Raw genomic sequence first — 18042 nt, forward strand, 5'->3', positions numbered from 1 at the left:
TTATCAGAAAAGAACCCCAACTCTTTAAGACTTCCAAAGCTTAAGAATTAATTGATTTCATGCATTCATCCTGGAGACTTTGCTTATATTAGAAATAACAGAGCTCCATGCTTCACAAAATCAAAATGACAACTTCTTGGAGTCAGAAATGAGAGGAAATGGGGAAAGAGAGGCACTGTAAATTTTTTGTTTTTTTCCCAGTGTGCTCTTTATGGAATTGCTTTTGAATGATTCCTGTGCGTCAGAAATCCAGAGCAACAGTGGCAATTAGGGTAGATGTCACGCTTTCATCTGAAGTTCAGAAGTGGGGGAGGAGAGTGGGGGGACAAAGGAAAAGGGGAGGAGGAAGTGGAGAGAGGAGAGGAGGGATAGAGATGAAGGAGGGCACATCCAGAAAAGATAATCCTTGTGCTATCATGACATCATCTTTCTGCATGTATATATAGGGAATGGCCAAAGCATCTCTCATAGTTCACTTTCCAAGTCAGCTGAAGGCAAGAGGAAGCGCTAGAGAAAGCCCCCTTCGGTGTGTCTGTGACGTTTATGGACTTGGCTTGCTAGAGGGCTCAAGGAGATGATAGCAGGAATGAAAATCCAGCTGGCATGCATGATACTTCTGGCTTTCAGCTCTTGGAGTCTGTGCTCAGGTAAGCTCAGCTGCATTTCACAGTTCCCTGAGGTGATTTTTTTCTTTTTTTGCACTATACTGCTACTTATGTTAATTCATCCAGGGAGAAGAGTTTTTCCTTTATTCTGGATTTGCTTTTTAGAGATAGAAACTGAATATATTATTTCTCTGTCTTTATGATTACAAGAACTGAAAGATTTCATTTCTCTTTTTAAATCTGCAAGGTAATAAAAGAGATTTCAATGAAACATTTCATGCCCTCCCCTTGGAATGTAGCCACCAGAGTAGAAAAAACTGTGGACAACTTAAATTAGGCTGGTCAAAATTTGATGAGAAGTGTAGCTGCATTACCTGTCAAAGTGAGAACCCATAGTTAAAACCCATTCCATTCAAAATGCTTTTTCTCATCCTCAGTCATTCTTTTAGGAAGCAGTGGCTTCTCCCTCCCCCAATTATTTTCTTAACTATGTGTGTATGTTAAGATAAAGTGAAAACTGATGTTTAATGAGTAAATGAATGAACCATTATTTATAGAAAATCATTTCTAAAAAATATAAAAATATTCCAAGTACTGTTAGATAATACATTTTGTATAGTCTTTCTATGTGACAAATCAGCATACAATTAATTTAATTTTTTTGCATGTTGTTTAAGTTCATGCAAAATGTAACTGGAAAATTGGTATAGTTACATTAACGGAAATTATTTACCTATAGAGTGTTTTGCATGTGATAATTAAGAAGCCGTGTATTGCTAAATATCTACCAATAACTTATCTTGAAAATAAGACTTAAATTTAAAAGAGTAACATGTAATGTTATAATATTGCAATATCACATCAAAGTGGGGAAAAAGAATAGGGGATATATGCAGCAAAAATCATTTAGCCTGTTGTATACCTTTATATTTTAGTAATATGACATTGAAATATTTAATTCAAACTCCTGTTATGATTTTATTTTAATTATGAAATTAAAACTAGCAGAAGACATAAATGTTACCTTGCAAAATTTTTAATTTATTTTAATCATGAGAAAAAGATCTTGAGCTTCTAACTTTGCAAAATTTTTAATGATATAAATACCAAATTTTCTACAATTATGATTTTGTCTATTACATGATGTTAAAGGTATATTTAGAGTGTATGAGAAAAATCAGACTATTGATTAAACACTGTGTTTATTAACTCTTGGAGCTTCTTGCTGTGATCAGCCAGAATTTGTAGGGATTTGATATACATTTTTCATAAATGGCTAAAGGAATTTGCCATTCCCTTGAGAAACAGACTGGCCTTGAACAAATAGGGCAAAAAGAGCTCTGGTGTAACTTAGGTCCTGGATACAATTTAACAAGTGGTTACTCTAAGTGTGACACTTCTTTTCAAAAACAGTGTGTACTGCAAGGAAGATAGTCATTTTAACATCTGCTTTGTTTTATGACAGATCAGTGAGTATGAATTAAGTCATGTAATTATGATGTTCTATAACTTTATTTCTATTACTTACAGTATTTTCTAAAGTTTTCTTCTCTGCAATATATTCACTAGGGGAAACTGGAAAGGATATCCTAATAAAAGTCAGAAGTCCGTTTTCAACACAATTACACATGTATTGATGGACAACCCCATTTTGGCTTAACCAACTTGCTTAATAGCCTGTGATAAAATAGCTAAATACACATAATTCTAAATTCTTATTTAAAGTAGAAAAGCAAATCTTTCCAAGTGTTTTGTAAAATAGCATCTCAAGTTCACTAAATCTCAGTGTCTTTCTTTTTCTAATATGATCAGTAAATAATTCCCCTTGGTTTTGAAAAACATTTTGTACACATCTTTTCATTATGTTGTTTTAAAAATATCAATATGCATATATTCTATATATATAAACTATTGCTGGTAAAAATTAACCAGCATTTTTTATGAAATCTCTACTATATGATATAATCAGTTTTTTTTTTTTTTTTAAATACTGAGATTCAGAGATTAAACAACTCCAATACGTCAATAGCTTTTTTGGTATGTAATCATGTGTTTATTTTCTTAGGAGTGTTTTTATTATTCTAGCTGCCTGTTAGCCCAAAATAAAACCATAATTATTTTTTTCTGAATATTATTTTAAGGATAATAAGTGCATAGAAAAACAATAAGCTTCTAAGACTAAATTTTTTTGAGATTAATCTAAAATCTGTAGGTTACAATATAATTATTTGATATATGATTATATAGTAAACATGTGGTTTTGATTTTACTCAGATTCAGAAGAGGAAATGAAAGCATTAGAAGCAGATTTATTGACCAATATGCATACATCAAAGGTAACTTTTTCTTTTCTTTAACCAAGGACTGAAGAACATATAAGCTCTCATTATAAACATGGTGTCTTTTTCCTATAGTTAATAACTTCCCGTCAAGACTGAAAAGTTCATCAAGAGGCATTTCCTTTCTCGGGAAACTTTTCCTTGAGTTCAAAGGAGTTAAGGGTGTTGATGCAAAAGGGAACGAAATTATAGTGACTATCAATCAGCATATTGCAACTTTAATTAGGTAGTCACATATTATTTATGTGGAGATGAAAATGTATTTAAAGGAATCCTGTTTCCATTCGTATCACATCGTGTATGGCAAAAGGTATGCCTCAAGTTAAATCCATTCAGGAAAACGAAGTTGACATTTTGGTTATATTGGGAAGAGTAAAATGGAGTTCTAAATTAAAAATGAAAGTTCATGACAATTCGTGAAATAAATGTGGTAGAAACTAAAGAGCAGTAGACTGCAAACAGAAGCTTGGAGATCTAATCCTCCAACTGTGAATTTACCAACTATTTGATCTTAAGCAAGGGGTTTCGTTAACATCGCTTGACGTCGTTTCCTTATTTTTAAACGCTGGGGTTGGGGCTAGATTTACATTCTCCCTATAACAGAAGTATCATCTACACTTGTTTATGGTTTTTATGGAACCAAGTGAAATTTTGTATACCCGTACCTGTTATTTCTCTGTTGGTGTCTTGAGAACAAGAGTCCTAGATCCCAACCTGTACCTAGGAATAAAACACAATTAGAAAACACCTGATTACCGAGCTACCACACAGTATTGATTTAGCCAGGGTGAGTCGATCAGTGTGTATCTAAATGCAGGAATAGAAAAAGTGTTCCCAACTGAAAGATGTTTCTCAAAGAAAAATAAATTTTGAGTTGAGGCGGACCCTTGGTACAATTACTATTATAAGCACTGAGATATCAATGCAAAGGATTCAACAGATGTTATAGTAAGAAAGTCAGTGCTCAAAACCCCTGTCTAATTTTTGAAGCAATACTCCAACTCAGGTCTTGTCACCTCACATTTCTCTTCCCTAATTGGATAAGCATGTTCTAGGTACAACAATCCCTATTATATTTGTAGAATTATCTTTGATAGTGGGTTTGAAGGGGAAATACCCATTTCTTGTCTGTATTTGAGAATATAAGACATCATTATCTGAAAGCTAACAAAGATATGTCGTCTACTATGATCCTTAAAAGACATTTGGGGAAAATTCGAGTGCATATATTTTTACCATTGCCCAGATCTACAAAAGTTGAATGGATTGAAACCAATTTTTTTCATAATTTGGTAGGCTTCATATCAGGAAAGATCAAATTTAGTTTAGTCATTAAAACTCAATAACCAAATAATAACCTTAAGATAATGGATCCCTTGTTTAATACTCAGTCTGAATAGCAATGGTGACAATTACCTCAACTCAAAAATAGGAAGACAAGTAAAGCCAATAGTCTATGTTTAAAAATGGGGCAGATTGGAATGCCTTAGCTTCTCAGTAGAGATTTTACTCCTATAATTCTAAGTTTACATTGACACATAAAACTCCTAAATAATCTCTAAAATGTAGTATAGTTTGGGAAGTGTTAGTTACTTTGTGAAAGCGTGGAAGTAGAATTATGATTCCTTCTCTAGAGTTACAAGGGAAAAACAATTCCAGTTTATGGAGTGGTTTGGTTTTTCTCTTAAAAGAAATACATAAAAATATCGGCACAATAATTTTTTTCTTTTATTTAGTCTTGGAATATGTCTCGAAAATGCATCATGGAAAAAAAAAATGGAATCGCATTGTCTCCTTTTAATTGAGAAAAGTAAAATACAGTCTATAATGAGAAAGCACCCAGAAGCATCATTATTTCAATTTTGCTGCTAGGATGGGAACAGAACGCTCAATTCATTCCTTATTTTTCACAAAACTACTATCGTTTATTTTTCTTTGACTCAGTTGATTTTTGGTGTGAGTAGAGTTCTATGCAAATGAAAACTCCAAACTTACGATCATTTTAACTAAATTACCACATTTAAAAATTTAAAAGAATAGTATTTGACACTGGTAGAACTCCATTATTAAAAGCTTCAGAAAGCTTCAGGTTTCTTCTTTCCATTTTAAAGGTAAAATATGTGAGCAATTTCAGTTTTAAAGTAAAGCTATTTAGACTACTTTGGGAAATGCTAACGGCAAATTTTACTTAAGCAACAGAAGGTCAAGAGAGAGTTCATAGCTTGAAAAGGGGAAGATAATTTTTTCTCACAATGCAATTCTCTTTATTACCAGGGCTAGTACTTTCGTATTGTTCTATTGGGAAAGAGAACCTGGTATAGTATGTTTTCTTCAGGATCTCAAAAAGCTGCAACAATGTTGTAATTTTCTATGGTCAAACTTAATGCCTAGTATACAGTAAGAGTTTAATAAGTATTTCTGAACTAACAATGGGAATCTAGGATTCATTACTAACCCTCCCATTTTGTATTCAACTACGAAACTTCAGAGCTCCACCACAGATGGCTTAAATTATTTTCAATTCAGTGAAATGTTTGAATTCACAATTTGCTGACCTCATCTGAGTTCAATGTACAGGGAGTGAGTATTGGTCATATAGATTAGCTCCCATTTAATTAAGGTAACAAAAGTTCGACCAGAATCTTATTTAGTATTAAAAAATTAAATCAAGTAATGCTAAGTAAGAACCACAAATACTCTTGTTTTCCTTATCTTGAAAACAAGAAGAGATAATATTCTAAATTTCTTATCTATAGGCTTAGGTCTATTATAAACATTTGTATAAAATAATTTGATAATTAAGAATGTTTATTATTAAAGAAAAATTATTCATGATGCCAGCTAAAGGTAGTATGGAAGACTTTAGCCAAGAGGGCTACTGAAATGGGGGTTTTGCAGAGATTGGCTCAATTCCAAATACAACTAGGGCAAGTGTGCATTTATAGCCGAGGCAGAGTGGGGCTCAGTAGATGGAATAAGAGGAAACATTAAGGCTAGAAGAATTCTTGCTAGAAGACACAACAGGATTCTGATATTAAGGACAGAAATGTGTTAAAGTATCTGATATTTGATCAGGTATCTAGGGTGATCAGATATCAAGGGTGAGAGGCATGTACGTGTGTAAATTGACTCAGCATGATTCTTGCTAAAACTGGACTAAGGAGACCAAGGACAGAGCCCAAAGTTGGGACCTCGTCAAGAAGGGGGCTCAGAGGAGCCTGATTCAAAGAAAGAGAGTCTTTGCCATTTTTTGAATGAAATAGTGAAACCTTATACAAAGTGTTCTCAAATGCAAGATTCCTACTTAGACAGCCTTTAGTCAGTAGTGCTCTCTCTGCTGGGCTTCCTAGGTATGACAGGGACTAATGGGACCTTAAATAATTACTGAGTCATGTAGTTGACTACTTTAACTGGCAGAAGGAAACCAGATGATTAATTCAGTTTTCTCATCCAAAAAAGTAACCAGATAACACTAGTCCCAACAAATATTTTATGAATAAAGCATTCTGTGGTCAAATTAGTTTGGGAAACATTTGATACTATATTGACACCATTAAAAAGTTACAATGGGGCCCTGGCTGACTCAGTAGGTAGAGCATGCGACTCTTGATCTCGGGATTGTGAGCTTGAGCCCCACGTGGGGTGTAGAGATTACTTAAAAATAATAAAACATTTAAAAATACATAAATAAAATTAAAAGTTACAATGAATATTTGCAAGTTAAAAGCTCTGAGGATACCAAAGTTCAAGAAATCTTTAAATTTTCTTTAAATTCAAGTTTTCCAATTTACTTGACAGTAGAACTCCTGGAAAAACAGTGAGTGCAGAACTGGTGTTCTAAGGAGTACACTTGAGAAAACACTCAATTAGATGATCTATAAAGAGCTTTCAAAATGTAAAAATATGGTATTCCATTAATTGGCATGATATAAGGTGTTGCTGCCAGACAACGGAGTATGTCCTCTCCAAGTTTCCCATAGCAGAAAAGTTTAAGCCATGGCTGGATAACTGTATTCACGGGGTATAGCTGAAAGGATTTCCAAACTGATTAAAACCATCATATATTATATTATTATATATCATAATAATGTTTTCAAGTGAATATCTTTGTACTCAAATATTTGCATGTTCTTCAAATAAAATCTTAATCAAAGAGTGTGCACACTTTGAATTGTAATGCAAAACACCCTTTAAAAAGTTACAACAATCTACACCCAGACTAACAAATATTTAGAAGAGGAAGTGTCTGTCTCCTCATGTTCCTATAACTACACCAAATGAGTATGCTTATTCTTTTGAAAATCTTCTGATCTGGTGGTGGCCAAGTTGAACATCTTTCCACATATTTCTTTTTTGAGGAGTGATTCTGACTTGTTCACTCATTTTACTTATCTAAAGTTTAAAATTTTTTAGTTTTTTTTTTTAATTGGTGGATTCAACAGTTTCTTTTTGAAGAGCTCTCTCTACCTGTGTTAAGGATATTAACATTCTGGGGCAGCTTTTACAATATATCTTGCTTCTGATGTTGGTTCAGACTGTTAATTTTCCAGAGATGTTCTACACATTTATGTATTTAAAATTATCCTTTTCATTGTGGATTGCGGTTTGGATATTTGTTTAATAATACCTTTTTGGGTTTATAAAGCAAATTCTATATATTTAGACACTATTTTATTTTTACTCATATTTAACCCATCTGGATACCGTTAAACAACAATATGTCAAGAAAGTTATAACTAGATCTAAGTCCAGATTTCCTGGTAGCCACTTGTCCCAAGGATTTCAAATGCAAACTTTGCTATATGCTACACATTCATTTGTACTTGGACCAATTTTAGGATATTATTTCCTGTTGGGTTTAATGTCTACTCTTGCTCTATTAATTCACTCCTTTGATTACTGAGCCTTTCAGATACATTTCAACATCTGGTAGAATAAGTTCCTCCTCATTACCTTTTCATTTTTCTAAATATTCTTGGTTATTCTCACATATTCATACTTCCAAATTAACATTATAATTATTTTGCCAAATCCCCACCTCCAAATTCCAGTCTCCCCATGTTTTCCAAATTGGAACTTTGATTCAAAATTGCATTACAGGTGGGGAGTAATTCAGAGAGAATTGACATGTGATATTACTGTTTTTGAATCCTCCCATCATGGTTATGTGGTCATTCCCATCTATGTGTGTGTGTCTTTAGGAAAAATGTATGCTTTTCTTCATCTATGCCATTTGAAATTTTTGTTAATTTTTATTATTTTGCATTTTGGCTCTCCTAAGTCCTCATGTTTCCTCGTTGATTGTTATTAGCACATAGGAAAGTTGTTGATGGTAATAGTGATTTTGGATAAGATCTTATTAAAAAATGGTAAGTCTAGAAAATATTATAATTTGCAAATAAATATATTGATCAACTATGATGCTGCCTATGAAAACTATCAAGGTGTGGAATGGATTAGTGATCTTACACTACTGTAATTGTCCAAATCTATTAGTATCATCGTAGTCCATGTTCCATTAGACACTAAGTTGAAGTATACCAAAGAGAATGGTAATTTTAGTATTTTCATCTGTGATGTATACATATATTTGCATATTTATACTCACTATTATTTCTATTTTTTGCTTTGCTCATTTATGTGTGCTTGTGCGCATATGTATAACTGTATTACATTTTTAAAAATAGAAATACATATAAAATATAATCAATTTGGTGATATAAAGTTACTAAATAAATCACAGTGTAATTATTAGGCTAAAGTAACAGTTAGGCCCTAAAATGTAATGACTTAGCACAATGGAAATTTATTTCTTATTCATATAATACAAGTTTTAACTACTTTTTTTTTTAATTTTAAGTACCTATTTTTTTCTATACTTCAGATCAGTAAAGCAAGCGTTTCTTCTTGGAAAATGACCCTGCTAAATGTTTGCAGTTTTGTAAATAACCTGAACAGCCAAGCCGAGGAAACAGGAGAGTTTCGTGAAGAGGAGCTTATTACAAGAAGAAAATTTCCCACTGCCTTAGATGGCTTTAGCTTGGAAGCAATGCTGACAATATACCAGCTCCAAAAAATCTGTCACAGCAGGGCCTTTCAACAATGGGAGGTAAAGCAAAAACAAAATACGAATGTAATTATCGATATACTAGTTAACTTTCATTTGTACTGATTTTTTTTTTACCCTGATCATTATCATAACAGGAAGACTTACAAATATTAAAAAAGAATAAACCACGTGTTGACGTTAACATTCTTTCAGATCTTCAAATATTTGGAGCAAAATATTTTTTCTTCAATCTTAAAAGGGGGGTATATCTTAAGGCAGATTTGATCCACATGATTTTATTGTGCTTAAATGGATGGCATATTCAGGCAATTTTTGGTGGTGGCATGCCTACAAAATTTAAGGACTCAAAATGTTTTCTTAGAAACACCAAGTCATGTGTGTTTATAAACAAGCACAAAACACAAAAGCTTCCATTTGTATTTGAATATATTAGGCAAATAAAACTGGAAAAAAATATATATATTCCTATTTCAATTGAATACATAGATTTCAGGTCTTTAGCATCTAAACTAGGTCCACCACAGCCAAGACATCCAAAATCCATTATACAAAAAGAACTACACTGAAGTAGGATAAAACAGTTGTATTAAATACTAGTGATTTACTGCCTTTGGTTTTGAAATATTTGTTTGAAGGGGGAAAAGAGAAATGAAAATGCTTTAAAGAAAAAAAATTAAAAATTTCCCAACAAGGGAACCATTTCTTTCGTATTAACCTCTAAGAGAAATTTGCTTAATGTTTTATATTTTGGGTTTACACCAACATTGGAAATCCGAGGGTGCCTTTCCTGCTAATATAGCGATCTCTATAAATGACTATCACAAAGATATCCTGTGGAAAAGAAGAAATGCAAAACAGAATTTCTAGTGTTTATTCTAACTTATAAGCAAAAAGATGTTTTCTAAATGAAAAACCAAAAAAACTAGTTTTAATTTTACTTGGTGGCCTACTCATCCCTTAATTCCGATTCCAGCTAAATAGCTTAGGTCTTTAAAATATTCTTTAAGTCAATAAAACTTGAAAAATGTTAATTTTAACATAGGGAAATGTCAGTTGTGTACTCTTTATGCAGGAATTAAAAACAACAATAACAACAACAACTCAATAAACTATGATACACACAAATCAGGCACACATAAAATTAGAACTTTTATTATTTTAAATGTTATTGAGTGATTTAAAAAAATGATAATATCATTCAGAACATAATATGCATAATTACAGACTATGTTCACAGAGAAACATAAGATTAAGAAACTAGATTGTCTGACAATACCTGTTTTACCTTCTCTGAAACTGAATGCTGTGGATTGAAATAAAGTACTTGGTGATACAATTCAATGCACATGCATTATAATTAAAAACTTAGTCTCCTCTTAGTATTTCTTATGACCCCAAAGTTTAGAAGACAATCACAAATACAAATACAATTCTTATCTTGAACATTTGTTTAAAAATTTCACACAAATTAAGTGCAAAATTCTGGGATGAATTCTTAAACATTTTCTGCTAGCTGAAATTTTTTATTCAGAACTGTATGAGAAAAAGGTGTTCAGAACTAATTTTAGAATGTGGCATATTCAATGAGATATTAGGTTAGATTCTACATGGAAATGAACTCCCTTAAGTTATTGAATTTGAACTTGCTTCTAATTATTAGGCACCACAATCTAAAGAGATCTTTACTATTTAAACAGAGCTTTCACATGTGTTAATTTCTACAACTAAGTTAGACAGAACAGGCATTCCTCTCTCTTTGATTAAGAAATGGATCTTTGGAATGGCTTTCAAGTCAAGTCAGTAATTAACCAAACAGAATACAAAATCCTATTGCCTTTTGAGGCCAAACTTGGCTTACTAAATTCAAAATTCTATATTTGCTGTGATTTATGATATATTTTCATAACATTTTCATCTATCATAAACTACAGCCTGAAAAATACTCATAGACTTACTGGGCGTGTTGCATCAGTTGGAGGTATTAGTGTCTGGCCTTGAACAGAGAGTCAGAAAAAACCATGTTCTCATCCTATTTCAGTCAGTTGATAGTCATCTGTCCTTGGACAAAACATTTAATTGCTTTAAACCTCATATAGCTCATCCACATGTGTCTTAACTGTCTGAATAGCAAAAGAGATAAAATGTAGAAAAATACTCTGGAAGATGTCATGCATCTAAGTTTGATTTCTATTCTGCCTATCTTGCAGTTAATTCAGGAAGATGTTCTTGATGCTGGAAATGACAAAAATGAAAAGGAAGAAGTTATAAAGAGAAAAATCCCTTACATTCTGAAACGGCAGCTGTATGACAATAAACCCAGAAGACCTTACATACTCAAAAGAGGTTCTTACTACTACTGAGAGGATAAATATTTCATTTACATGTGATTGTGATTGATCATCCTTTAATTAAATATCAAATTATATTTGTGTGGTAATGTGACAGAACACAATTATTGTGTCTCTTCTACAGTCGTGGTTTATTGGTTGTGGTTTTTCTGCATTAATATAAATTGGACTAAATGTTTTAAAATAAATCTAGATCTTGAGCATGATAATGTGTTGTGTGTAATTGGAATAGATAGTAATTAAGTCACATATAGAATATCTTGTGATTTTGCAGAGCCCTTAATGGGTTATTTAAATAGTCAAAATGTTTGAAATTTAAACCAAATTATAAGGGATTACAACAGAGTCCTATGGCAAAGCCTAGCATAGATATCACTGACTCAAAACAAAGTTATAGTACTTCTTTTGTTATTCGATTTTTTTTTTAATTGAGAGAATTACATGTTCTTTTGCAAGACTCACATAAATCTCTCAGATATGGGGAAGGTAATAGTGGTAAGATAGGATCATCTTAAAAGAATGATTAATAAACTATTGTTAATTATGCCTATCTTAATGAATGATCTTCAGCTGAATTTGTTTTTCCATTAAATAAACTTAATGGCTAATAAAAAGCAACACGTTTCTCCACAAATTTACTTCCATTAGAAGAGTTACCCTTTACAGACTTTTTTTCTCACACTTTGATCCAGTAAATGATAGCTTTATTTTTAATTTGACTGAACAATTTATGTGACTAATATTTTTTTCTAACTAGAAGAACATTTCTGAGGCAGAAGGAATACTTGAAATAATTCCTCATAAATTTCTTTTAAGACCATACTTACAGTCTCATAAGCCCTCACAGTCTATACATTCCACCATTAGCTGTGGCTTTTTTTTTTTTTAAAGATTTTATTTATTTATTTGACAGAGAGAGAGATAGCGAGAGCAGGAACACAAGCAGGGGGAGTGGGAGAGGGAGAAGCAGGCTTCCTGCCGAGCAGAGAGCCCGATGTGGGGCTCGATCCCAGGACCCTGAGATCATGACCTGAGCCGAAGGCAGACGCTTAACGACTGAGCCAGGCACCCTAGCTGTGGCTTTTTAGATTCTCACTCTTAACAGAGGTCTAGGAAGACCTCTCCTCACAGGGCTGCAACCTAGTTCATAGTCACATATGAGAGAAGATATCAGGATTGAAGTTGTGGAATGAAGGAGGCTTCAGAACTCCATGTACTTTTGATAAGATTGCCCTACCCCTAGGCTAAATCCCACTCAGTAGGATATAACAACAGGGTAGTAGTCTCTGACTTTTTCTGGTAAAGCCATGACTTCTCATGACCACCACTCAACTGTCTTTCACCATCTCATCAGCTTCAACATTAAAAAGTGCCCAAGGAGGGTGCCTGGGTGGCGCAGTTGGTCAGGCAGCTGACTTCTGATTTCGGCTCAGGTCATGATCTCAGGGTCATGAGATCGAGCCCCACATTGGGCTCTGCGCTGAGCCCAGAGTCCGCTTGAGATTCTCTCTTCCTCTGCCCCTCCCACCTGTGCTCTCTCTCTCTGAAATAAATAAATCTTAAAAAAAAAAAAAAAAAGTCCGACTCCCTGATCCTAAGGCAAAAACTATTTCCTAGTGCTTATGAGTGTGTACTCTGGAATCAGAATGTCCAGATTCAACTCTACTTTTCACTAGTAACCCTGGACAACTTATTTAACCTGTTTCCTCAACTACAAAATGTGGATAATAATGGGATTTGGAGGGGGATAAAATGGTTTTATATATATAAAATGCCTAGAATGGAGTTTTAACATATTCATAATACACTATATTTGACATTCTTCCACACACTTTAATCTTATTTTCTTCTTTCTCTTTCAAAAACTACAGAGCATAACACAGTTTCATACTAACCTTCTGTTTTGAGCAACTACTGATCTCCTAATTACTTGCTTCATTCAATGTCCTTGAGGACTTCCATGTCCATGTGCAAGAGCCATCCAATAATCTCCCTTCTCAGTTCATGACATCTTCACTTCCAGTAATAAACATTTAATCCATTTCATCATCAATCACTTCATGGTCACACCATACAACTTTTTACTACCAATAAATTCAACCTCTCCAAAATCTCAATTGTAAGCACTCTGCTCTCTACACGTCATCTTCTCTTTCCAGTTCATATAACCTAACACTCTCATGCCAACTAATCCATTATCTCAACCTCCTTCACTCTTCACCTTCTACTCATGACCCCACTGTGTTTTTACTTGGCTTAGATTCTGTGGGCCAAAACTAAAATCACTCTCTTGTTACCCTGAACATCTTGACTTTCTATCTTACATGAGCCTGTGAAAACACCCACTTAGAGACTACATGTAGGTAGGAATGGTTAAGTTGGAGCCAATGGGATATCAAATGGGAAAAAAAAAATGTATTCAACTTGTGGGTCCTTTATAACTTAAACAGAAACTTCATTCCCTAAACTTTGACTTTTTCCTCATTTTTTGTGTCTTAAATATGAATTTATTTTAACCACACAAAGAATATCATTTTCTTGAGGGTGGCATTGATTGATAGAGCTTACACCTTAAACAACTTCATGGAAAAAAGCTGCCTCACCATCCTGGGCCAACCAGACCATTACTTGAAAGAGAAATGCATTTTAAGTTACTTAAAACACTATACTTTTTAACCTGGTTGATAAAACATCTCAACCCTTATTTTAATTGTTACGGTCTTTTGCTGGCCTTCTCAGGGTTTATTTCTTCAGATCATCCAGATCTCTGCACATATGATATGTACAATGAGACCTTTTCTTAACATCCTGTCTTAAATAACCTTCGTTCATGAGTCAGTGTCTCCATTTAACTTGCTCTATTTTTTTGAACATTTGAAAAAGAAAAACAAAACAGAACAGTCACTGAGAGCCATTAGCTGGGAGTTGGCCTGGCACCACTAGAGCTAGGCCACAGATTTCTCCTGTTAAACATGAATAATTCCATTGAACTAAGACTTTAGACAAGGTCACTCTAACGGTGATGGCAAAAGACAATCAACAAACCCACTCTGAGCAAATCATGTCTGAGCAAAACAAAAACAAGAACACTGTAAACCACAAAAATGATCAGACATCCACCCTCCTTTCCCACATAATTTGAGTGGCCACTGCTTCTTAACCAACTATTGCTTTAATTCTTCTCTGTTCTTCCACTTCCTAGATAAAAACTATTATAACACCCCAAAAAATTGCCCTCTTTTTTTTTTTTTTTTCGGAATCACCTTCACATTCTGAAAACACCCAAACCAGAGCAAAACCACACTTCTGGAATATTCCCCAAAGCACCTAACACAAGCTCAAGTCCTGTAAAAGGCCCCTACTTAAACCCCCTTAATGAGAAACCACATGATTTCGCAAATAATGAGATATCCAGTATCAGTAAACCCAACTTCATGTGAGGATATTTCCAGTGGTCTTCAGCTGGAGGACATCGGCACAAGACATAGGATAACTTGGAATTACATACTCATTTATTTATTTACTTATTTATAGTCTATCTCTCCTACTAGAATTTGTAGGCTCTGAGGACAGGGATTTTATCTTTCCTATTCATCACTGAATCCCCAAGGTTGAGCATAAGGCCTGGTAGATGTCAGCAAGGATTGATTTCATGAATGAATAAATTAGCAGCAATAGGGCACTTTTTGTTATAACAATAAGGTTTAGACATAGTGTCTACAGATTTTGAAGCCCTACCTTAAAGATTACACTTCATAAGGATGAGTTTGAGCACAGGTATCTACAAGAGGTACCTGGTCTTAAATGAAGCAACAGAGAATCTGAGATGTTGAAGCTCACTTTCACTTACAATGACAGCCTGGGGAGCTTATCTCTCATTTTTTTTCCAATGGTGATTTTCACAGAAATAGAAAAAAAATCCTCAAATTCATATAGAACCACAACTCCCCCCTCCAATACCCAAAGCAATCCTAAGAAAGAACAAAGCTGAAGGGATCACACTTCCTGATTTCAAATTATGTAGCAAAGCTATAGTAATCAAAACATTATAGTACTGGCATAAAAACAAACACAAAGATCAAATGAACAAAATCAAGAGCTCAGAGATAAACCACCTGTAAAAGCAGAATCCGACCTGTAAATGCAAACAACAAACTGATGGTTGCCAGAGGGAAAGGGATGGGAGGGAGGGGCAAAATGGGTGAAGGGGAGTGGGAGATACAGGGTCCAGTTATGGACTGAGTAAGTCATGTGAATAAAAGGTACATCATAGGGAATATAATTAATGATATTCTAACAGCGTTGTGTGGTGACCAATGGTAGCTACACTTGTGGTGAGCATAGCATGATGCATAGAGAACTTGAATCACTAAGTTGTACACCTGAAACTAATGTAACAGTGTGTCAACTATACTCAAATAAAAAATTAATTAATAATAAATTAATTAATTAAAAAAACAAATAAACCATGTGTATACAATCAATTAACATTTGACAGGAAAGCCAAAACTACTCAATGGGGAAAGGATAGTCTGTCTAATAAATGGTACTAGGAAAATTGGATATTCACATGCAAGAGCATGAAACTGGTTCCCTATCTTATACCACTCAAAAAAGTTAAGTCAAAATGGATTAAAGATTTAAACATAAGACCTAAAGCTAGAAGTCTCTGAGAAGAAAGCATAGGGAAAAATTCCTTGACATTGGCTTGGCAATGATTTTTTGGATATAAGGAACAAAAACATAAGGAACAAAAGCCAAAACACAACAATGGACTATATCCAACTAAAGAGCTTCTGCACAACAAAAGAAACAATCAACAAAATGAAAAAGCAACCCACTAAATGAAAGTATCTGCAAATCATATATCCAAAATATATAAAAAACTCATTCAACTCAACGGCCAAAAAACCCCCCAAAAACAAAATAAAACAAAACAAACAACCCCCCCAACCAAATAATCCAATTAAAAATGGGGAAAGGACCTGAATAATTTTTTTTTTTTTTGCAAAGAAGGTATACAAATGGCCAACAAGTATGAATAGGTGCTAAATATCACTAATCATCAAGGGACTGCAAATCAAAACAATCATGAGATACCATATCATACCTGTTAGGACTATTATCAAAAAACCAAGAGATAAATGCTGGCAAGTATGTAGAGAAAAGGAAAACTTTGTTCTCTGTTGATGGGAATGTAAACTGGTACAGCACTATGGAAAACAGTATATATCCAAATAAAACAAAACCATTATCTTGAAAATATATCTGTACTCCCATGTCCATTGTGGCATTATTTTTAATACCCAAGGTATGGAAACAACCTTAGTGTCCACCAACACATGAATGAATAAAGAAAATGTGATTTGTACATATATACATAATTTATTTATGTCACATAAGTAAATAAAACTTAAAAAAATTTAGCAGTCCCATTATGTTTCTGGGATTTTATTTGCATGTTCTCTTCCTATAAATATATATTTACAATATTATATAAAAGGTACACTATTATATTAAAACCCATAATATTATTTAAAGGTGGGTATTATCAACCTTATTTTACAAATGACGAAATTGAATCTGAGGGGAGATCAAATGACCTGTCCAGTTTTGAACTGAGTGTAAGTGACAGAATCGGGATTTGCACTCAAGTGTGCTTAACTCAAAGGCCCAGGGTCCTATCGCTATACTCCTGTTAACCCCAGTAAGAACACACTATTGATAGCATACTTGGGTTTTAGATAGTGAGGTTCCATATTCGAAATTTTATACGAATAATGGCTAAAAAACATTTAAATACATTCTTTTGGTGGGTGAAGAAAATGAACACAATATTTTTGAAAATGTAATTTCCAATTCCTTATTAATGTGCTAATTATGTACATTCTCAAATAAAACATTTCAATACATTCTAATTATTTTATCAGATAAATATCAGTAATTGAATGATGAATGGTTTGAAAACTTTTTAGAACATTACTTTTTCAAATATATTTGTTATATTATGCATAAATATTTCTTTTGCTGCTTTTTCCCCTGAATAAATGTCTACGTTTTCTGTGCAAAATATAATCATTAAATGGCCATACAGAAATGTCAACAAAATTCTATTTTGTATATTAATACATGCACTATCCAAGTATGGAAATCTTTTTACTTTTTTTAACAACTGAAAAGGTCACCTATTATTCATTCCCATTTATTTGCATATGAAAACATAATTCAGCTTTTAATGTCAAAAAACAAAGATCTTGAAAAGAAAAGCTATCTATTTCCCTAAAATGGAAGAACTTTTATTGTACCAAAAATAACATAAAAACTAAACCATTTGATCCTTTACCAATCTTTTTATTATTTGTAAAACACAGCAATTAGTATTATAAAACATGTCTCTTTCAGAATCTTGGAATTTAAAAATGTATTAAGGTTTTCAAAAACTTTATACTCTTACTTGTCTTTTGTCTCCTGTTGAGATGTGCATTGCAAATAAACGATCCCTCTTAGAAACCAGATTGCTGGAGAATACATAAAGAAGCCGGCTGCCGTCTTCAGAAGAGGGTGCCCCTTCCTCCCAGTGGGCACAGCCCTGTGCTCATGGACATGACTGGGTGAGCAGAATATGGTCAGCCCTGTGCCCACCCACCCTCTCTTCTCCATCCTTGTGCGGGGCACATACT

The 18042-nt window shown here is 33.5% G+C and overlaps 1 protein-coding gene across 1 annotated transcript; it reads left to right on the forward strand.

Annotated features, from left to right (window-relative positions):
• Positions 1 to 392: 392 nt before the first annotated feature.
• On the forward strand, positions 393 to 11571 carry NTS (neurotensin). The gene is made up of 4 exons (XM_006727017.3): positions 393 to 647; positions 2880 to 2941; positions 8829 to 9053; positions 11222 to 11571. The coding sequence occupies exons 1-4, from the start codon at positions 575 to 577 to the stop codon at positions 11372 to 11374; spliced, it is 513 nt and encodes a 170-aa protein (XP_006727080.1). The 5' UTR covers positions 393 to 574; the 3' UTR covers positions 11375 to 11571.
• Positions 11572 to 18042: the final 6471 nt, after the last annotated feature.

Source organism: Leptonychotes weddellii, chromosome 5 (genome assembly GCF_054177405.1).
Source record: "Leptonychotes weddellii isolate Sample4059 chromosome 5, ASM5417740v2, whole genome shotgun sequence".
Taxonomy (NCBI): domain Eukaryota; kingdom Metazoa; phylum Chordata; class Mammalia; order Carnivora; family Phocidae; genus Leptonychotes; species Leptonychotes weddellii.